This window comes from Esox lucius, chromosome 6, assembly GCF_011004845.1.
Source record: "Esox lucius isolate fEsoLuc1 chromosome 6, fEsoLuc1.pri, whole genome shotgun sequence".
Lineage (NCBI taxonomy): Eukaryota > Metazoa > Chordata > Actinopteri > Esociformes > Esocidae > Esox > Esox lucius.
The window spans coordinates 26636500-26660109 of NC_047574.1; the positions used below are offsets into that span (position 1 = coordinate 26636500).

Consider the following 23610-nt stretch of genomic DNA (forward strand, 5'->3'; position numbering starts at 1 on the left):
CCATCTTCTTCCGCTTATCCGGGGCCGGGTCGCGGGGGCAGCAGTCTAAGCAGGGATGCCCAGACTTCCCTCTCCCCAGACACATCCTCGAGCTCTTCCGGGGGGACACCGAGGCGTTCCCAGGCCAGCCGGGAGACATAGTCCCTCCAGCGTGTCCTAGGTCTTCCCCGGGGTCTCCTCCCGGTGGGACGGGACCGGAACACCTTCCCAGGAAGGCGTTCCGGAGGCATCCGAAACAGATGCCCAAGCCACCTCAGCTGACCCCTCTCGATGTGGAGGAGCAGCGGCTCTACTCTGAGCTCCTCCCGGGTGACCGAGCTTCTCACCCTATCTCTAAGGGATCGCCCAGCCACCCTGCGGAGAAAGCTCATTTCGGCCGCCTGTATCCGGGATCTTGTCCTTTCGGTCATGACCCAAAGCTCATGACCATAGGTGAGAGTAGGAACGTAGATTGACCTTCATAGAGCCGACCAGGAAAAAGCCATGTGTTGAGCTTCTGATCTTTAAACCTAAGTCTTCATCAGTCAGTGCAGTAGAAGGTGGTGGGGACGAGGAAAAGGCAGATCTTGAAGCCTTTGAGCCAGACCCACTGTCTATCCCTTTTCCATTCTCTCGATCTCCTAACGAAAGTCAGCACTTACAGGTGTTAAGCTATCATGCAGAAGCACCTTTCTAACTCAGACCTGCCATAGGCAGCAACATGCAACACAGTTTGCCGGAAACAGAGAATACCCCCGGCCCCCTTTCTCCCTGAGACCCCAGCGGAGACGGGCTCGTTTTGAGGTTAATTCTGAACGCTCTTTGAGTGCCTGTGTTCTAATTAATTCTATAATGGGCCTCTCTATTTCGATGGCAGATGATTACCCAACGTGGTGAAGGACACTGCTAGTCCCTCGGCCACAAGTTTGAAGGACTAGACGAGCACGGGAACCTGCTGGTTGATTTCATGGAGGCCACGCACGCTTTCTCCACCTTCCATCTCTCCATTGTCTCATTTTGGTAGCCTACCAGCCCAACTCCCCTCTAGATCCTGCCTAAGACGAATGCTTTTTAGTTTTTTGTTGACCAATTTACTGCCTAATGATGTCAGAACGGTCTGAAGCTGCTGGCGTGTATCTCAGTCAGCCCTTAGTCTAATCGGAAAGGGTATTACAAAAAAAATTCACAACCATAGTGTTTTCCCCCCCCAAATCCAAGTGTGGAAACATCACCTGGCAAATGTATTTTTTTTTATAAATGTCCTCCATATTGCGGTGCTATTTTTAGATATTGCTTTGTTCCCCTGAAAGAAAATAATGTACTCTTTTAATGTTGTGTACATTTTCCTAATCAAAAGGCTGTCAGTGTGTGAAAGATACCACATCTCAGCCCACAATCACTACATGCTGTAACTTGTCATAGAACAGTGACAGATGTGTTCATTACAGACATGATGCACCAGGTTATCATGTAAACCTTTGTTGATAACTCTTTCTGTGGAGGATGAAAGTGACAGTGTTTGATGTATGACTCCATATAAGAGAGAATATGTGGATTTAAGGTCACTTTCTATAAATAAAGTTATTATGAAAAGATGTGAACCTGACTCCTACGGAATTAACTGGATGTCAAGCTGTTTGTGTTCTTTTTTTAAGGTCAGCCATGTTGTTCCGGAGTGTTATTGGAGCAATATCACAGTGGTACAAAGAATCCCTGTGAAGTACTGTACTTTCTGGAGACTGGGGTTGTTTAGAAAAGCATTCTAATCCTTTTTAGTTGGGAGTAGAATCTATTGCTCGAGTGCTCGGCCATTACAGATAGAAAGGGTGTTGATTTCGAGAAGTGGGTCCATTGCTTTTATAACCCAGTTTAAACTCTGTGTAGTTCAAGGCAACATTTTCATGTGGGGAGAGTAAATATGATTGGATTGTTTGTTTACTTCTTAACTGTCCCCAGCAGCGCAACTTCCGGGATGTTGGAGCCAGTTTGAAGTGAAGTGGGGGGAGCTGAGAGATGGCCATTTAAAAGACAGTAGTGTCCACTGACAGTCACTTTTACTTTGTTCTGTTTGGTCGTGCATGCTCGAATGTGTTGGTCGATCCTCCCTCCCGGGTTGTCTGTGGGACCAAGCTGACTACCGCAGTCTAGGTTAGAGCCTTGACTCTGACACTAGCTGGTAATTGGCCCTATTAATAGTGGAAGGAGAAATATGTTGTACGATTATGGCACAGACCCATAGCTCTCCCCAGTCTTCTTTCTTCATTCCATTGAACTGCTTTTATCAGTGTCTGGGTTTCAGAGCAAATGTAGCCTATTGCGCGGGGGATTGGAACATGCCGGAATGGCCTCCCCTAGCCTGCACTCTTTAATAGTGGAAAGTGCAAAAATAACTCCTGTCATGGTTTTATTGCAAGTCTCTCACCTCTCCCTGACATGTGGACGTAAACAGCCCTTCCGATCCGCGCATTCTCCCCTGGCGAATGTAGGAGGAGAAGAAATGAGGAGGGGGGGGGTTGGAGGATAATCTGGAAGGATGGATCATAACATGTGGGCAGAAATTTGGCTACTCACACAATTTCGTCCAGAAACGAAAACACCGTGGAGAAATGTGGAGTTAGTGTAGGAAAAGAAAGCAGGACAAACGAGTTGTGAAAGACTGTTGAGGCAGGAGACTGTTGAGGCAGGAGGGTCATGTGGTGACCATGTGTTCCCAGCTGATCAGCAGGTCGGCCTTTGATTGGCAGAGCCATGGCGTCATTTCCCATCTCCACAAATGTCAGTTTGCACGTTCTACGGCCATGCCAAGGCACTTCACGGCATGGAAACAAGGGGGGGGGGTCAGGGGTTAGGGGTATTGTTCAGGCTACGTGTAGAGACTCTGTGGGAGGTCGTGGTACAGTAAACCTCTAGATGACCTTTGTTACCCTTTGTGTATATTCATGTTAAATGGCTACTCCGTGGAAATGTTTTAGCTTACAATGGCAGTGTGATGCATCGTTTGCGCACAACTCACAAAATGTTGAATTCTGCTAAATGATGTCATGGTCTTTTGCATCAGTAGGGCAACAGGCAACACGTTTGTTTTTGAACCCCGCCCCCCTCCTTTTCTCTCCCTCGTTCTCCCCTTTAGCCCCCTGAGTCTCTCTCTCTCTCTGAGAGTATGTTTTCATGCTTGACAAAACTGAGAAAACCCAGTACTTTCATGGTCACTTTAAGAATTTACCACGTTGACGATAACAAGTAGATTTTTGCCGAAACCCAAGTGCAATCTTTAATTTCCCATGTTGCCTGGAAAGTAGGCCGTCGAGCAAGAACTGAACCGATGAGCGAGGGAAAAAGAAAGAGGTGGTAAAGGGCGAGCGCAGGCGCTTTCAAAGATAGTAAGGGAAAATAATATCTATTTCTATCCACTTGACAGCGTAACCTCGTCCCAAATGAACTGCCAATTAACGTTTGATAATCTGTGGGAGGGAACCATGGTGCAGCACTCAAATTTAGCTCATGAAGGAGAAGCCCAACATGCTCCTTCTTTAGCCCTGTTCTCTCTCTCCGGGTCTTCAATCTTAGAGCCAACAGGCTAAAGTCTGTTCCACGATACCATCACAGCCTCAGAGACGGGTCGTCATCCTAATTAGCTTGAGTTAGAAAACGGTTCTTGCCGACCTCGCCTAGGAGCCTAATACATAGTGACAGTTACGGCTTGGTTTTCCTACCTCGTCTCCGAATCGTCAAGATGGGTGCTTTTTCCACTCCTGATTAGTCTGGGATTAGTCTCGAGCACTGTCAACAGTCAAGCTTTTATTGTCTCATTAGTGTGTCCAGCCAGACCTGGCTCTATGTCAACACCCCGCTGATGTACCGTGGTCTGCTCATGCAGGGCTTTGGTGCTGTTGACTTAGGCAGACTGGCTTTTATTACCCCCAGTGTTAGTACAGTGGACCCGTGTGTTCGTGGGTGTTACACGGCACATACACAGGCCGAGCCGCCCGAAATGGCCGTGTGATCGAAGAGGCCTTCTGAACGGATCCCTGGTATGGTAATTCAGTCAGACACACATGCACATACAATTACACACAGCGCGCACGCAGACACTGTGCCCAGACACTGTGCCCAGACACTGTGCCCAGACACTGTGCCCAGACACTGTGCCCAGACACTGTGCCCAGACACTGTGCCCAGACACTGTGCCCAGACACTGGGGTTGATGTCTTTATTCCCAACACCATAAACAGACGATCAGTTGGCTGTAAGACTTCCACTCCCCCACCCTTCTATCTTTCTCTCCTCTCCCTGCGTGACTAATGACACGGTCCAGTGCTCATGTCCTTATATAGCCCTCTGCTGGGATGTGGCTGGGTCCGGGGCCCCGGCTCTCACTGGCACCCGTGGGACACAGATGGAGCTCTGGCTCTCTCCACACACACACACACACACACACACACTCGCAACCCCTGATGTTGCCCTGATAGTGACGCTAGCCTGCCAGGCCACTGGCATCCCTCAGCGGTCAGTTTGCTCTGTCTGGGTCTGGAAAGGCTCCGGTACTCCCCGAGACAGCCTGAGCCCCGTTAGAAGGTGAGTGTGAGGAAACGCTGGCCACAGATCAGATACGACACCCGAGTTCATGCGGGGGTTTAGGAAAGTGTGTCTGCAGGATTTTGCTTGAGTGAACACTGTTTTTAGTGGGAGGCGGGTTGCCAGGGCAACCCCTTTTGTTCATTTTTTGTGTTTCGGTGTTAAGGTATGCTTGCACCCTCAGATTATTTGGGTTGCTGTGGAGACTACTCATTTTTCAATTGTTTGGGTGTCATTCAGGGCCCCCCCCCCCCATATAAACCTACTACTGTACAAGCGTCTGAAGTCACCAGCTACAGGGCTTGATGCTTGACTTGTCTCCAGCATTCGTAATATAGTGTCTAGGCTGTGGAGTGAACTCACCATCTGCCTGTTCATCAGGGCCCTGTTATCGACATGGGGAGATCTCTCCTTAAATGGTAGACAGCCCTGGGCTCGGTCTATTTCCAACGCAGAGCACATCAAGTCCAGGTTCCCGGGAACAGCCTTTTAGAGTGGAAAGGCAGAGAGAATGGGAGTCTGTGTGTGAAAGTAGGCCAAAGTTGGCAAACTGCAAGGACTTCGCCTTCCCATTGAGAAGAGCACAGAGTTGTAGAAATGGACCGCTGATTTGAAATGAACCCACAGACTTATAAGCCTTGTAGATTGATATAATTAATGTGACTAGACCGTTCCCCTCTGTTTTAATACTGACTCCTAATGGTCCCCTTCTTTTTTAATCACATGTGCTCTAAAGGGCCTAATCTGTGTGTTTTGTCTTTGTGTATATTTGTTACTGTGACAAAACGGGTTGAGAAAACATGGTATCCCTGCAGTGTACAATTCACTGTGTTGTCTTCTACCTGACTGACCAAGTGTATCTTTTCTTTTCAGCCTGATAACCTGCAGAAGACATGGCTGCGGGAATTCTACCAGGTACGTTGACCTCCTCCACCCCCGTGTTGTGCCAGTGCTGAACACGCGCCACTCTCCTCCAGGCCTGTCTGCTCTGTAGCAGAAGACGCCGGCCTGCGTTCGGCTCGCTGAACGGCAGTTGCTGCGAGGCGACGAGAGCAGTCACATATCGTGTCATATCTTGTCTCAATCTACATCTGAGAAACATCTGAGAAACCGCAGCGTTTTTCCTCTCTAGCAGGGGAAGTCGAGTCAAATTGGCAGCTGTTGCGTTACTCCACTGTTGCCTCATACAGTGTTTATTGACAGTAAGGAACACAGAGTGATATATCTATAGTTTAGAACAAGGAACACAGAGTGATACATCTATGGTTTAGATCAAGGAACACAGAGTGATACATCTATGGTTTAGAACAAGGAACACAGAGTGATACATCTATGGTTTAGAACAAGGTACACAGAGTGATACATCTATGGTTTAGAACAAGGAACACAGAGTGATACATCTATGGTTTAGAACAAGGAACACAGTGTGATACATCTATGGTTTAGAACAAGGAACACAGAGTGATACATCTATGGTTTAGAACAAGGTACACAGAGTGATACATCTATTGTTTAGAACAAGGTACACAGAGTGATACATCTATGGTTTAGAACACGGTACACAGAGTGATACATCTATAGTTTAGAACTAGGAATACAATCTGAAACTGGTCACACAAGAACCAGCAGGTGCCCAACCCATTCTATCCTGTTGAGCCATAGTAAGTGTAAGTGTTCTTTTTTCCCCCTGATCCTTGGCATGACGATTTAAGCAGCTACAATATGGTGTGTATTTAACCGAGCTAGCACGGTGCCGATCAACTTCATCTTGTTTAATTGGGCTGATTAGGATTGCCAGGATTGTAATGTACTTCAGTAGGGACTTAGCTATTACCGGATATTTTTAATAAGCTTGAAAGGAGAATGTGGAGATATGCCGTGAAAACCACCTGCTACTGTATAGCCAAACAGATTTTAGTAACCACATGTGGGTCTGTTAGACAATAAATCATGATGTAGTCACGCGCGCACACACGCAAGCAAGTTCGCTCGCACGCACGTGCGCGCACACACACACACACACACACACACACACACTCATGATCTGCGTATCATTTTAATTCCACTTTCGTTTTAGAAAATATGTCTGGACACCAATGGACAATGAATAGTATCTCCATATAGCAATTTACCCTATTTTTGGTGTTGTTTGGAAACGTTAAAGTTGTGAACATTCTCTGCAGCTTTCATAAACTCTGAAGCTGTTCCTACCTCTATTTACAGTTTTAGAGTCTAGCCAAAAGGCCACTGTGGCTATTGTAGGATAGGTTTTTCCCTTTTTTGCAGCAGTATGATGGGGTGTGAGCCAGCATGAACAACACAAAAGTCTGGATGTGTTTAATGCTACAAAGTTAATTTTAATGTATTGCAAATGGTAACATGTACAGATACTTACTCTCTGTACACCAGTCTCTCTTGCTCGTTAACTTTAATTTCTTAACATAATTTCCTCCTCATAAAGTCGTCCCCCTCAATAAACCATTCTCAATTGTTTGTTGAAACTGTAAATAAATCATCCTCAGTTGTTCTCTGAAACGTATAATAATAACAACTATCTGTATATCAGTGTGATAGTTAGTGACAGGTCCACACAGACGTGTGTGGACAGGCAGATTTGGATGTTTCTCTGACTTCACTCGCTACCTTCATACACTGAATGCTGAGTGCAGGACTTTGCTCTGCTACGATGCTCATTGGACAGCTTGGTAAAAAAATAAATACAATTTCACACTGAGCGTAGTGCAGTCCTATCAGAGTTCCCAACATTAAAATCAGAAAAAGTAAATCCCATGCAATTATCACAGAATCAACTTTTATAATATAGCCAATAGTAGCTATTCACACCTTTAGATTTCAATAATTTCTGATTTCATTGAGTTCACGCATGCTTTTTGTCACAATTACATGGGCAAGACAAATCCAAGCTGGATAAAATTAGGAGCAACTCACACTCAACACTGTTTTAGTTGAGTGTGCATCAGGTGAGTGAATGCTTGGCCCAAGCTCTCGCACACCGGATTCCAATTAAAGACTTGATGACAGGTTGATTACGTCACTTAAGTGTGTAAGTGCTAGGGCAACATTTGAAACCGATGTGGGAGTGCTAGGGCAACATTTGAAACCGATGTGGGAGTGCTAGGGCAACATTTGAAACCGATGTGGGAGTGCTATGGCAACATTTGAAACCGATGTGGGAGTGCTATGGCAACATTTGAAACCGATGTGGGAGTGCTAGGGCAACATTTGAAACCGATGTGGGAGTGCTATGGCAACATTTGAAACCGATGTGGGAGTGCTAGGGCAACATTTGAAACCGATGTGGGAGTGCTAGGGCAACATTTGAAACCGATGTGGGAGTGCTAGGGCAACATTTGAAACCGATGTGGGAGTGCTAGGGCAACATTTGAAACCGATGTGGGAGTGCTAGGGCAACATTTGAAACCGATGTGGGAGTGCTAGGGCAACATTTGAAACCGATGTGGGAGTGCTAGGGCAACATTTGAAACCGATGTGGGAGTGCTAGGGCAACATTTGAAACCGATGTGGGAGTGCTAGGGCAACATTTGAAACCGATGTGGGAGTGCTAGGGCAACATTTGAAACCGATGTGGGAGTGCTAGGGCAACATTTGAAACCGATGTGGGAGTGCTAGGGCAACATTTGAAACCGATGTGGGAGTGCTAGGGCAACATTTGAAACCGATGTGGGAGTGCTAGGGCAACATTTGAAACCGATGTGGGAGTGCTAGGGCAACATTTGAAACCGATGTGGGAGTGCTAGGGCAAAAACAAAAACGTGCACCCCTTTGGGTCCCAAAGACCAGGATTGGGAAACACTGCTGTAGAGGAATGGAAGTTGTAGTCTATTTCAATTTTCTATACCTCAAGTAACAAGTTGGCAGATGAAATCTTGCAGTAGCCATCACAATAAGTCCTTTGGAACTCATAAATGAATCTCATGGTCAGTAAGAATTATAATAGACATGTGATGGATTAGTGTTGAATCAATCAGGAATGAGTCTGTTGTCCTCTGCACCTTGATATAAAATATAGGCAATATTTGCAACTGCTCAATTAAAACAACAGTCTATTGCCAATCGCCTGAATTGGATCAGCACTAATACATTTAATTGTTTTGGATTGTGTGGTGCAAGAATCCTTTTAAAAAATAAAATTGTTGGAGCCAGCCAATGAATGCAGTGCATTCTATGTAGACCAGCCACGTGAAATACACAATTTGTTTGTGTGTGTGTGTTTGTGTGTGTGTGTGTTGTTTTCATTAGAGGAGAGAGTGCGATGCAACGAGTGTAGATAGGAATAGTATAACTCATAATCCCTGTAAAACATTGTGGCACAACTGATACAGTGTCTCTTTTGGTTCTTTCACAATTCTTCCATTTTTAGATCCACCTCAAATAAGTTCTTTGTGTCGTGAAGGCTTACACCACCTCGCCATTTTTTTATAATTGTGTAAATATCAATAGGTCAAGTTGATGGATATCAATATTATCGCTGAGCAAGCCTAGTTGACCTTGATTTTCGAAGCATCTAAGTTTTCATATCTATGCCATTGAAGCTATGCTGGCAACACCTTACTGAGGCAGTGTCATTTTGTCACCCGTCTGTACATTTAGGACCCTGCTCTGTGATGCACAGCTATTGACAGAGACTGACATATACTGCCAGAGATACAGATTCACACTGGAAACAAAAGCACTGACAAGTAACCAGGAATATATATTGATACAGGAGGTCAGAAAAGTTCAGAGGACACACCATGCCTTACACATATGACCTGCCTTTATCGGCTTGTGATGTGCGTTATAATCAGCATTTCTGTTTGCCTTTTAGAACAAACCAGCTCACCCAAACAATTGTCTGGGCTTACAGGATTAGTTTTCCTCTCAAATGCTTTCCATACTCATTATTCTAGTAAGCAACCCATTATTTGTTTAAACTAAACCGAGCATGAATAGCTCAGTGGTTTGGGAGTAGTTGGAAAAAGAGTTTACCATTTTGCTTATGTATGACACAGGTAAATACACCTTACTGTTGGTTCAACACACATACACACACAGAGTAAAATTTTTGTTGACGCTAGCAAGCTACACATACTGTTCCTTGGAAAGTCCTGAACAGGGAATGTGTGACAAAGTCAACCCAGCTCTCGGCACGTCACATGCAAACACTAACTCTTGTTGACAGTCAACTAAGTCACAAAAACACAGCCAATACCCTATTTGAAACAGTTTTTTGTAGTACTTATTTTTCATAAATGTTTTTTAAACACAACCCCCCCAGAAAAGAACAAAGTTTACGCATTCCAAGCACAAATGGTGACCACACACAGACTATCAAGTAGAAGTATGTATTAACCTTCACACTTTTTTGGATCGCCATGCTTTGATTCTGTGACAGGCATGGACACGCTCATTGCCTGTTGATTGAAGTGTCTGTAACTCTGCGGGTGTTGGGGTTTATTATTATAATTTTTTTTCAATATGTTTTTTTATATATGTGATGAGATTATTGGACAGTCATATTTGTGTGTGTGTAGGAGGGTTTTTTGGGTGTGAGTTGTGAAAGGGAGAGCCTAGTGTGTGATTGAGGAAGAACGAGAGGGAAAGTAAAAGCGTGTGAAAGAGGTGTGTCCCTGCTTTAAAGCTGGCCTGAAGTGCTCCTCTGTGCTCTGTTGCTGGTGACGTCATGGAAAGCGGCATCAAACTCTACTTCCAGGGCTATCGGGGAGGAACCGAAACACTGTCGCTCTACTGTACTCACTCACAGTCATGAGCTACGCTATGTTAACGCGCCCCGCGCACACTGCTCACTCTCTACTCTGCGTTCTCTCCCTCTCTCTCGCCCTGGGTTGCATGTGTATCTCCCCTCGGCGTGCAAACTGTTAACTCTCTGAGTCCATCGCACTGTTCACAGCAACAAAAAAAACAAGGCAGATGTCTCTTGTAAGACATTTTGTCTCGTGGTTGTTCTAAGGAATAGATTATGCAAGCATTCAAACTGCATCATCAATGTATTAACATTTGACCTTTGACCTTTTGGTGCGTACAAAGTCTTTTCTGAGGTTAGAAGTTGTACATGTTAAGACAAACAGAAAGTACACATTGAGAATTATTCCCTTGCCTCAGCAGAGCTGGTTGTGGATAGTAAATAGTCAGTTGGATCGTCGCAAATCACAGTGATTGTTTTGTCAAGCTAATGGCTCTACTCAGTTGAGGAAAGTAGTGTCCAACTCAGCTCAGAGTGAACCGAGCCAACATATACATTATGTTGGTAACCCTGCTACATCCTGGAACATGAGGTTTCACTGCTTTTTGGTTGTTAGAAGCAGAAGGACATCCTGCAAGCTTGCTTTGCTTGGGTGTGTTCTCTCTCTCTCTGACTCTCTCTCTCTCTGACACTCTCTCTCTCTGACACTCTCTCTTTCTGACACTCTCTCTCTCTCTCTCTCTCTGACACTCTCTCTGACTCTCTCTCTCTCTGACACTCTCTCTCTCTCTCTCCTACACTCTCTCTCTCTCTGACACTTTCTCTCTCTCTGACACTCTCTCTCTCTCTGACACTCTCTCTCTCTCTCTGACACTCTCTCTCTCAAAGAACTAGCACACTGTTGCTACTGTTCAGGATTTTCCTCGAAAAGCAGGTTCTGGAAATTGAATTAATTCCTTCCTCTATTAAATAAGGAGACACCTTCAGTAAGAACTTTCTGGAAAAGGTCACACGGTCAAACCGAACCCCTTGATTATGTGTATGTGAATGACCTGTTCTCTAATCTCCAGAGGTCTTAAACTCAATCCCAGCAGCCCTTCCGGATGTCACTACCCTTTCCTTCCTGGGTCCGACGGGCCTCCGCACCATTTTTGTTGTTGCGCGATGCGTAGCCGTAAAGTGGGAGAGGCTGACTGGAGTAGTATTCCCGTATGCAAAGCGGGGCATTTGCCTGAGTGAAAAGGTAAACAACGCGTGACTTTGCCCAGGTCTATTTGCGTTGGAAGCTCACCAGGCTCTCCCAGGTCGCTGGCCTCGCAGGATACTCCGTGTGTCGTCGTCACGGGACCTGTCCAGTCAATATATCAACAGTTCAATTAAAATCTTTAATAGGCTAATTGGCTCCTGGTACATTTATTATTACAACTCCGGTGGCCTGTGTGTTTTTCAGGGGTGCGTGTGCTCTATGTTAGGCTGCCTCGTTTCTCTGTGTCGACTGTAGAAGGTTTGATTCGGTGAGCGCTGTTTGGACGTTGGGCAACTGGACAGCGTTGACAAAGATGAAACCCATGCCTGTCCAGAATACCATTCCTTCCTCCAAATGGCGCACTGCTATTCCCAGCACGTTGCACCCCCTAATCAGCATCTCGGCGTCCTTAGATTAAAGCCTGTCAAACAGCCTCTGTAAGACAGGACCCTTTTTTTGTTGCCATAATTGCATAATTTGTTGACGGCATTCACTACAAAAAACAGTCTATGCTGTCTGGGTACAGTCGTGGTTCAGAGCACACAAATAAAAAAAATTAAGCTTTAAGACTCTCTATAGTGGGTGTGTTTGTGAAGAAATGAAAACAATAATGAAGAGAGAGGAACAGTCACAACCAATACAACTTTTACTCACCCCCGATGCCAGATGAACTGGCACAGCATGTTTATATTTCAGTATTTCACTGGCTCTGTATATATTTCCAGACACTGAAAACGCTTTAGACTTCAACAAGCGTATAAAAATGAGAATGATGAGGAGTGAGACGGTGCTAACCACCGTTACATTACCGACAATGTAAATACATGCTGCTATGGTCACGGAGAGGCAGAGTTTGAGCTGTGCAGATTAAGTCTATTCAGCTGGATTGCAGAGGGACACGTACCGTATCTAAGCAGCTGTGAGAGTTCACCACCACACACATTCTGAGTGCGAGTTGGCTTTAACCCAGAAACTGTGCTGACTACTGTTGATGGAGCAGCAATGGGAGCAGTTGCCCTGACTCATTCCCGCCAGCCTCTCCCTCACATCCATATCCGGACACTGGGCCTCTCCCGGGGACGGGGGTCTGGTCACGCCTCTCCCCTCCACATCTCACCTCTCTGCCGGGCTGCAGATCACCACCATGGAGCTCTGGGTTTCATGGGTCCCAGGTGGGTCTGGTTGATGTGAGTCAGTGGTCATGAAAGAGGTGCGGGTAGAACAACGCCCCTGAACGCTACTGAGACAAATGGCGCCAAGCAAAGCTGTACAGGTCTATCTAGACTGGACTTCGGTTGAATTTAATTGACTATAACTTGAACATATTGCTAGGCCCAACAAAAGTTAAAAAGTTTATACAGCCACTTCGGAAACCCTGCTTTACATTCCCCATACTAATCATAGAAAGTAGTTTTGAGACGGACATACGGATATCATGTTGTGATTGTGATTAGTTTTTAGGCTGCTTCTGAATTGTTTGGCTTTTTTTTAAATACACTAACAACAGCCGTCAGAATGGTTGTTAATCTTCTCACCACTCCAGTCTTCTGCCTGGTTCTCAGTGGGGTCTACCAGAATGTTCTGCATCCCAATAAGGAGGACCCCTTGAGACCACTCAGACACACTCACAACCAGAGGTGCTCAATGCTTTCTCTGGAGATCCCTCTGCAACAGATGCACCGGAAAAGTTGGAAACAGTTCAATTCTTGAGATGCCCTACTCTAAGAAAATGTACCAAAACAACTATTTACAATTGGGAAGTGACCTAAGTTGCAACATGAATTAAATTCAGAATTACCTGCGAAACAGCACCATCTAATGGATTATGGTGGTGCTGCAGGACATAGGACCACTTTCGCTGGACATTCTGTGTCTGTGATTAGTTTTATAGGACATTTGGTGATGTTTTGGGTTATGTTATAACAGCAATGTTTAAGCCTACTTTGCTGTTCATTTAAGTTGATGTAGAATAGGCAACTGATTAATAATGAAGCTGATGTGATCTTTTGATCCCTGTTTGGCCATTTTTTTGAAATATGTAGAAATATTTGGTCAGAAAACAGAAATGAGTGTGAGGAAGACTTTTAAAATGTCCTGTAGTTATCCGTTAGAATCAGTATTTTTCTCTGCTGAGTTAAATGTTGTTTCCCCTAGTTTACCAGGAAATAATCCCAACTGGAATTTACCATATGTTTATCACATGACCTTGACCTTTGTCTTGCATTTTTTATATTGCATTACTCAGAATATATGATCGTATAAAATGTAGGTGTTTGATGTCCCTAGTACTACAGAATGTCTGGTCTTTAATTATTTGAAAATGTTTTGCTATCCACAATTATACAGATTATCTGAAATAATCTGAAAAGCGTTTAAAATGTTCAGTATTACAGCCATATAATGGACAGTGGAAATAGTGAAATATTTCACTATTCATCCATTTTGTCCTGTTGCAAAGTGGTGTGGAAATACTGTTTTATTTCAGTTAACATTCTGTAGAAAATCCTGGATTGTCAAAGTGGAGGGAATATATTATTTTGAATATGAACAAAATATACCTTGATTTTATTGGTATTCATTACTTGCTATGTTGTGTACACATATGGCTGCAACTACTGCTCTGTTGTCTTGGGTATGTTTGTATTGTGTAATGTTTGCCTATTATTATGTTTAAAACGTTACCAGTCACTGGTGTAAAACAGACTAAAGCTGCTTTATTGTTTTTAATTTGTGCTTAGTTTGTCTACTATATGTATATACAGTACACTCCAGAATTGTTGACAACCTACGTAAATATGAACAAAAAATGATTTGAACAAATTTAAATGTTGGTTATCATTTTGATATTACACTCAAAAAATAATCTGAATCTAACCTGTACTTGAGTACAAATTGTGGTCAAGAAAATAATTATTCAAAAACATGCAGTCTATAACTCTTGGTTCCTCTGTATTTTAGATCTGAGTCAGATCTGAGTCATCTCATAATGTTTGATAAGTTGGGATCTAAATTATCTGGAATTGCTAACAGCCAGCATTTCTCATTGGCCAATATGGTATATTAGCCACAATGGTTGTTCCGGGATCATTTTAACTGATAATACAATCAACATATAAGGTACTTTAAACAATATGGAATTTGAAATACGTGTGAACCTGGTCACCATGAAGTACTGCTTGGTTTAATTTAAAACGTCTGATCTAAGTTGATGTGTCAATATACTTTCTCATGGTATTTTATTGACTAGGCAACTGACTCATGAAATTCTCACATTGTTACACATTCATGTACTTTAACTTCAGGTAGCTGAACCTGGCATTCCCTAATCACAGCAGTGTATTGTATGTAGGTGACGGTCTAATGAATACGCCGCCTTGTGTCATCCTTCTCTGGGAACTCTAAAAACATTAAAGAGGAAGAATAAAATGGCATATTTGTGTTATTTTGCATAATCATTTCCAGATCTTTTTATTTTACACATTGCCATGCGTGTACAATGTGTACAATGTCAGTTATGCCGGCACGAGTTTTGCACTCAAGTAAAGGGGCTCTGGGAAACTTTTGAACCTAATCTTGCACCAAACTCACCTGTTTCTCCAGACTTTTTATGGTCATCTTTGATTACATCCATGATGTGTGCTTGGATTTAGAAAGCATTGCACTGCACAGGCCCTTGCACAGACCTCTGGAGGGGCTGGGCTAGGGTTAGGTTTGGGCCAAACCCAAAAAAGTGCACCCCCCAATAAAAATAAAATAGTCTATTTCAGTTGTTAGAAGATTAACTTTGGTTTGGTCAGACTGGGAGGGTGAACACAGCATCAGGAAGAATTGTTTCACACACTCACCAGTAAACCAGTGCATGTTATACACTCACCTAAAGGATTATTAGGAACACCATACTAATATTGTGTTTGACCCCCTTTCGCCTTCAGAACTGCCTTAATTCTACGTGGCATTCATTCAACAAGGTGCTGAAAGCATTCTTTAGAAATGTTGGCCCATATTGATAGGATAGCATCTTGCAGTTGATGGAGATTTGTGGGATGCTCATCCAGGGCACGAAGCTCCTGTTCCACCACATCCCAAAGATGCTCTATTGGGTTGAGATCTGGTGACTGTGGGGGCCATTTCAGTACAGTGAACACATTGTGATGTTCAAGAAACCAATTTGAAATGATTCGAGCTTTGTGACATGGTGCATTATCCTGCTGGAAGTAGCCATCAGAGGATGGGTACATGGTGGTCAGAAAGGGATGGACATGGTCAGAAACAATGCTCAGGTAGGCTGTGGCATTTAAACGATGCCCAATTGGCACTAAGGGGCTAAAGTGTGCCAAGAAAATGTTGGTGAGCTCGTGCAAATTGTAGCCTCTTTTTCTTATTTGTAATGGAGATGAGTGGTACCCGGTGGGGTCTTCTGCTGTTGTAGCCCATCCGCCTCAAGGTTGTGCGTGTTGTGGCTTCACAAATGCTTTGCTACATACCTCGGTTGTAACGAGTGGTTATTTCAGTCAAAGTTGCTCTTCTATCAGCTTGAATCAGTCGGCCCATTCTCTGACCTCTGGCATCAACAAGGCATTTTCGCCAACAGGACTGCCGCATACTGGATGTTTTTCCCTTTTCACACCATTCTTTGTAAATGGTTGTGCGTGAAAATCCCAGTAACTGAGCAGATTGTGAAATACTCAGACCGGCCCGTCTGGCACCAACAACCATGCCACGCTCAAAATTGCTTAAATCACCTTTCTTTCCCATTCTGACATTCTGTTTGGAGTTCAGGAGATTGTCTTGACCAGGACCACACCCCTAAATGCATTGAAGCAACTGCCATGTGATTGGTTGATTAGATAATTGCATTAATGAGAAATTGAACAGGTGTTCCTAATAATCCTTTAGGTGAGTGTATGTTTGCTAGCTGGCTGCTCATATGCTGAAAACCGATGTAACAGACTTACCTAACCAAGGCACTTGAATAAAACTAACTAGCCAGTGGGCAACGCATTAAACACATGGGGTGTGGTATGTTTGAAATTAGGCAAAAACAAAACTCTTTGGTTGGGTTTAGAAAAAAATTATATTAATAAATTATAATAATAAACATCCAGACCAAGGCAGACGCCCCCCTAACGAGATTAGTTTTATTTACTTCACCAGACAGTGGTCATAATGTTATGGATGATCAGTGTATATCGCTAAATTCTGTTGACATTTTTATGGAAAAGATTTTGTTTAACATTTCTGTTTCATTTGCCAAACCATGGAGGGAGTTGAGCTTGTGAAACCTGTGTCCAAATCAAAAGAAAGATTCACCCAGTGGGTGTCTTAAAATCAGACCATGGCGAAAAAGTTCAAGAATTGGGCATTCATTACTGTGAGCTCATCCTGACACATGTAGTGGTGTAAATAATTTGACTATGAGAACATTCCTGTGGGCTTCTGGTAAGGCTTTGTATTGAGTAAACTGTTGGGTCATGTCCAACTACTTAGACAATTTAAACTGACTGATAAGGATTTAGTAAATGGATCCAATTGTCTGCTCAGTTGGTCAGCCTGACTTTAGCCAGAGTTCTCTAGTGTTTGCTGATCTCAGGCATCCCCTCACCTAGATACGACCAACAACATGCTTCAAATTGAAAAGACTGTTATCCATTAGTCTGTTTTGTTGGATTTGTCCCAAACATATGATCTCAAAATATGTAAATGTATGTGTTTAGCTGTTTCTCTTATCAAGAGCACCTTACTGTGGCAAGTGCATAGAGTAAGTGTAGCCTACCTATTAAGTTCATGTATCCTTTAAGCTCACTATCATCTTTGGATTGCAATCAAGAAGAGAGAAATGTTTTCTGTTTATTGTTTTTGACAATATATAAAGTGTTGCATGAAAGTTCGTGAACTCTACAGGGATGGTCATTGTTTTGTATAAAAATAAACTAATAAAATCCTTGTCTAAATTCCAATTCATAAATACAGACATTCCCAATAAAGGTCACACAACAACATATCCTATATTTTCATGGTATATTTAACAACATTGGGTTATGTAATAGATTATTTAACTGAGATTTCATGTCTTCCAAAACTACTTCATTCAGTTGTGGCACCTCTATTAGCAGCGATGTGTAAACGATGTGTAAACGATGTGTAAACTTGGTGTAAACGTGTCCAATAGCCTGCACTAGAATTAGGATTAAATAAGTGCAGTAACTGACAAATCGCACATTACAGTATGTTCATCTAACTGTATGTGTTAATAAGGCTTGGCTAAAAAAGGATCCGGAACGCTTTTGCCTAAAATTAGAAGCCCAGGTCAAGTTCAGCCTATAGCCACTACACAGTCTCTACCATTTTTTTCTAGGTATTTTTTACATTGGACTGTTTTCTTTTTAGTTGAGATAACTAAAATAAGAAAATATAGTGTGTGCTAGGGGTGTAACAACTAAATCACAGGTGTCAAACCGGTTCCACGGAGGGCCGAGTGTCTGCAGGTTTTTGCTCTCTCCTTGTACTTGATTGGTTAATTAGGTCACTGATTGGTTAGTTTCTACCCTCACCTGGTTGTGTAGGTATGAACTAGGAACCAATTTATAGGAATAACCAAAAACCTGCAGACACTCGGCCCTCCGTGGAACCGGTTTGACACCCCTGAACTAAATGATCAGATTGAGATGCCATTATCCAAAAACTAAAACGTGAAAGATTACTGGTAGAAAGTTATATATGACTGAAGTTTTCTGAAGACACTTTACATTTAAAAAAGTTTACACAGTTTGATGCAAAATGTGTAAAACACCCATTGCACTGGACAATGACAGTAATGCATGGGTTCCCCATGAGAAGACACACTGTAGGCTTTCAAGGAAGAGGGAGCAGCATCAGTACAGTCTAAATTAATTCTGTCATTGTCTGCTTTTTTTGAGAGCTTGTAGTAGCTACGCTTCATGACATGGGTTGTTTTAAGTACAAGGTTATGATGTGTCCACTATTTTACAGGAAACATTGTTGGATAGGTTGAAATAATTTAGGTATTTAAAATGTTAGTTTAGATGGGCTTATTTGGAACATCCTTGGGCTTGAAAGGTAGGTACCAATAAAGCCTAGTACAGATTTTTTGCATATTTTATAAAATATCTGACATGAAAAAATGGTGCAAGTAAATTCATAAAACTTTCATCTTAAAATCTGAAAAGGAACCAGGCAAGCCTAGTTCAGCTGGCCCGGAATTAAAAGTGAGAAATGTTTCATGGATTCAAACTCAGGTCTCACACGTGAATGTCTTTAACCACTACACCACGGAGCTACTAAGGTTGTGAGTGTCCGTATAGCATCTCAACATTGCAAAGTTTTGTCACGCATTAACATTACGCCAAGTCTGAATATTTTGTTAGACACCATTATTCATTGTGTTAAATTGACTAAAGTTTCTTATTAAGTTTACCTCCACCGCAAATGGCATATATTAACTGAAAGGCCTTTTGCCCACTGGCTGTTTTAACAGCTGATTAGGCAGTAATAGGCTTACTAGTATCTACTAACTTACTAACTGGAATAGCTAATCAATATAACCATAAAAAGTAAAATTTTAGGCTTACTATAAAGTATGTTTTTGTCTATCCTGACCCAAAACGCTTGCACGGATTTGTGCTTCAAAAATGCAATAGAAATATTCGCATTTCATTTTAAACGGTTTCATTTTAGGCTTGCTATAACGTAACTAGTGAAGTTTGTAGCCAGTGACGTTTTTGTCTTTCCTGAACAAATCCTAATGCATAATTTGTTCTGACTGTGATGAGGCACGAATGTGGAATGTATTTTGTATATCACGTCTCTAATCACTGCGCAGTTTAACAAGAGCCAGTCAGTCAGTCAGTCATTTTCTCTTGTTGGCTGGCTCTGCTTAAGCGGTGTGGCAAAAAAAAATCTCCACTTGGTTTTACATTTTTTTTGCAATGTATATTGGAAATGTCTCTAATGTAGGTTTGAGTGTGTAAAGTATTATGATAACATGTAGCAAGGCTCGGTGAGATATGGTACTACTCAAACCATCGACTCTCCTGCACAGGCTGGTGAGTTGTCAAGACAAGGCCATAATGGTAAATGGGATACAACAAACCTGGAAGGGTAACAACATTTTGTAAAAAACAAAAAGCAAATACATATAACCATTTTTTCCCTGAGAACTAGACATGCCTGCTCATTCTAATTGTTATTTTTTGACACAGCCTTCATTGTTTGGCGATCAAGTAACATATTCCAGCAATATATGTAAACAGTTTTAGCGGATTGTTATGCCAATGCTATTATTAAGGCAACCGCCTAGAATTTGTATCAGATATGTGTTGGAGGAAGTGAGAGTCAAGAGATGATAAACTCCTTTGAAAAACATGTTGCCAACCACACAGAGTGGGAGAGATGACCCCTTTGTGGTACTTGAATCAGCTGTCATCACTGAATTTCAGCTGTCATGTTACAAAGGAAGTCCATTGCATTTGACAGATCTTTACCTCTCTTAAGACTGTTCAACGTTTGTTTTTATATCACTTGTACTGTGTCAATCTGTCAACTCTTTCTACAAGGGCTGCTCAGGGTAACAAAAGGGGATTGGCCTTCCGAAAGATAAAGGAGACTTGGATTGTTGTTTGGCCTTGTATTCATCATGGAGATACCACAGGGCTAGAAAAAGACAGATTGGACCAGGAAAATCAGTACATCTACATCAGACAAACTGCGTGATGAAATTGCAGAAGTCAGAAGTAATAGGCTTACAACATGCAGTAGTGTACTTGTTACTGCAATAGAAGAAAACATGACTCTGTGTTTGCATATTTCAGGAATACTTTGCAAAGATAAGCTGGAAATTAGCAAATAGGTTTGCCAAAGCTAACCAAATACAGCTAGACTGGTCTTGAAGCAGATTATTGAAACAAATTTACTTTTGAAGTTTAACTTTTGAGCTAGTAGTTAGGTGAAAAGAAAGAATTTGAGGACCCATAACTGCTTTAATATATTTGGAATTTGGAAAGTACAGTTAATGCAAAAATAACTAAATGGTAAATTTTTGAGTTTTAAGAAATATAATGTGTCTTGCAGCATATTTTCACGAGTTACATGCATTTGTTGTCATAATGCTGGAATTGTAATCCCATATTTCTATTTTGACCATGATTCAGCTACGTTTTGGTGGTCATTGGAAGTAGGTTAGCTATAGCCATGAGCTGATAATGTCTGAAAAGGAACAAGTCATGAGTTAAACATTTGTTTGTAAAATGAATGCTGAAAATGTAGGCTAATGGCGTAACAATTTATAATCAGTATCATTTAAACTAAATCATGATTTGTTTGTGACATGCTCAGTTATTCTATATGTTTACGTTACTGATGCTTAGTGTTTAAAAAACATTCAGATTGGGAAACGTTTTAAAGCATTAAAGTACTTGCAGCCTCTTCCTGGCAATTGTTTATGGCAGATAGCAGTCCCCTGGACTGTGACAACTGCCAAAGATAAAAAGTGTCCTGCCAAGGTTGGAGCGCTGGCATTATAATAGTCGTTATCTCGCACGAGATGTGAATGACTTCTTCAACAGCAAACTTCAGTCCGCCACTGGCAGTAGATGGCTTTGGGCATAGGGAAGGCGGGAAAATTGCAAGTGGGCGCATTCTCTTGTTCTTCAGGTGAGGCAAGTAATGTCTCTATTTTTCTAAAAAGTTGTGTGAACCAGAATACCTAGTTGGCTTGTTATAGCTGTAAATCTTATGTTCTCTGTCATTCTGCCATGCCCTTTTTTTCCTTCTGTACATTAGTGTATGCAGCATTTTAGCTAAAGAATCGATATTCCATTGTTGAGGTCTATATCGTTATGTTGTGAGCTAAACCTATGCTTGCAACTTTCCTTTATTATTTATTATTGTCCTGTTAAGGGGTGAAAGATTAGTGGCTATGCATTTTATGTATTTGAACAGTAATTGATTGCTTTAAGGGACTGCATTTATGCGTGACTTATGTAAAAATTCTGTCACCATTCACCACCGCCCATACTACACAGCCAGTAAGGAGCCGTCATTGCTTTTATCAATAGCAGCGTTTCTGATTATAGTAATCCAATTAAATTTGTCTGCATGGAAAACTAAGGCTTGAGTGTGCACTGCCTACAAAAAAATTATGTCCCTTGCATGCCCACTGTAACTTGGTTGGCTGAAGCTCCTTGAGGCAGTCTTTTTCATTGGGAGCTGATGGGTCTACTAATCTTTTGAAGTTTGAGAACCCTAGTTCTTAGAGGCCCATTTTCTGGGTCATCCAGCTAAGTGACAAGCCATAGGTTGATTGAAAATCCATAGTGTTATTGCCATACATTACTTTTATTTGATTTTGCCTATAGTGGAAGTAACACGGGGGGGGGGGGGGTGTTGAAGTAGGTCCAGAGTAGGCCTCCAGGCCTGAAGCTGTCCCGGGTGCAACCCCCCTCCCTGGGGGGCCACATATCCTGGATGACAGAGATCAATGGCCTGCCCACCAGCCACAGCCCGACCCTGTGAGTGCCTATGAGTGCTGTAATTCACTCAAATATGGATTTTCCGTTACGGGTCAGCACCTCTGAACAGTCCGGGCTTGCTGGCAGTGCACTCACAAACACCTTTTAGTGTTAGGGGCCAGGATGGGACATGGGAGAGGTCATGTGACTCTGCAGTGGAAATTACTATGGAATGCTTCTCTCTCCTCTGACTGGTCTCCCACTCTGACCAGGTATTTCTAGCCTGATCCCATCTGTTTGTGCTGTCCTGTCAATTAATCTAGACATCGGCAAGAGAGCCGAAACTGAAAGAAGGCCTGTATACATCACCAGAACCGCATCACTGATCTATAGTATGTGGCTGATTCAAGCATGATGGACTTTAAATTTACATACAATATAAAATCTTATGGTTGTGATAGAATCACTCCAAATCTTGATACATGTCAAATGTTATATATGTTTTTGGGGTTTAACCCATAAAATCTACACATTTTTGCGGAATGCTGAACTTACCTTATCTTGAACTCCCTTGGGTCAAAACATGGACTGATTTTATATCATTGTTAGGTTGTTTGTTAGCTTGCAAATAGTATATGGGCCAAGATAAACTGGTATATATAATTTAGTGCCCCTTTAAACAGTCATTGCAACCATAAGCTGATTTTAGCCACCACTAGCTAAATAATGTAATAGGGAGAAGCAGGCATGTTTTACAAAAAAACATCTCAACAACTATATATTTGGTTGAATGTTACTTAAAAATAATATGATCAAACAAAAAACATTATTTACATTGATTTGTATCATTTTAAAAGAGCTAAACCATGTATTACTGTTTATCTTGGCCCATAGACTACTTTCAATTTGAGGAACCATCTAACAGAAATCTTTACAGTACAGTTGTCCAATATTCAAGGCCAGGCATCACACATTTTTTCCCCCATAGGCATCACACATTTTTTCCCCCATAGGCATCACACAGTTTTTCCCCCATAGGCATCACACTGTTTTTCCCCCATAGGCATCACATTGTTTTTCCCCCATAGGCATCACATTGTTTTTCCCCCATAGGCATCACATTGTTTTTCCCCCATAGGCATCACATTGTTTTTCCCCCATAGGCATCACATTGTTTTTTCCCCATAGGCATCACATTGTTTTTTCCCCATAGGCATCACATTGTTTTTTCCCCATAGGCATCACATTGTTTTTTCCCCATAGGCATCACATTGTTTTTTTCCACATGTATGAAAATGAACCTTAACCATTGGAAGGTAGACCCACTTCTTTTGCATACAACCTTCATTTCCCAGTCACAGATTTTGCCTGGTCCTGGAATGAAAATAAAGCTCTATGGAAAATCTCAGGGGAAATGTATTTTAGTCCTACAGTAGGCTTAATTCATGACTGGAGAAACTCCCAATAAATGTTTATAAAAGTATGCAAATAAGACATGTCCACTCTTGTGGTGTATTTTGTTGGGCTATTCTTGCCATTCTATCTAGGAATAGTACTGCCCAGTATGTATCTTCTCAGAGAATTTTATATAGAACATACAAATAGTTGCTTTAGTACCA

The 23610-nt window shown here is 42.3% G+C and overlaps 1 protein-coding gene across 3 annotated transcripts in view; it reads left to right on the forward strand.

The window, feature by feature from the left end:
• The window catches only part of LOC105010721 (inositol polyphosphate-5-phosphatase A), a 144371-nt gene that overhangs the window by 26047 nt on the left and 94714 nt on the right, over positions 1–23610 (forward strand). For 2 of the 3 annotated variants that reach the window (XM_010870259.5, XM_010870260.5), the window contains exon 2: positions 5428–5469. In XM_010870259.5, the coding sequence (XP_010868561.1) occupies positions 5428–5469 (42 nt within the window). Of the gene's footprint in view, positions 1–4535; positions 4555–5427; positions 5470–23610 lie in introns of those variants that run through there. The other variant, XM_034292669.1, reaches the window with a different exon arrangement.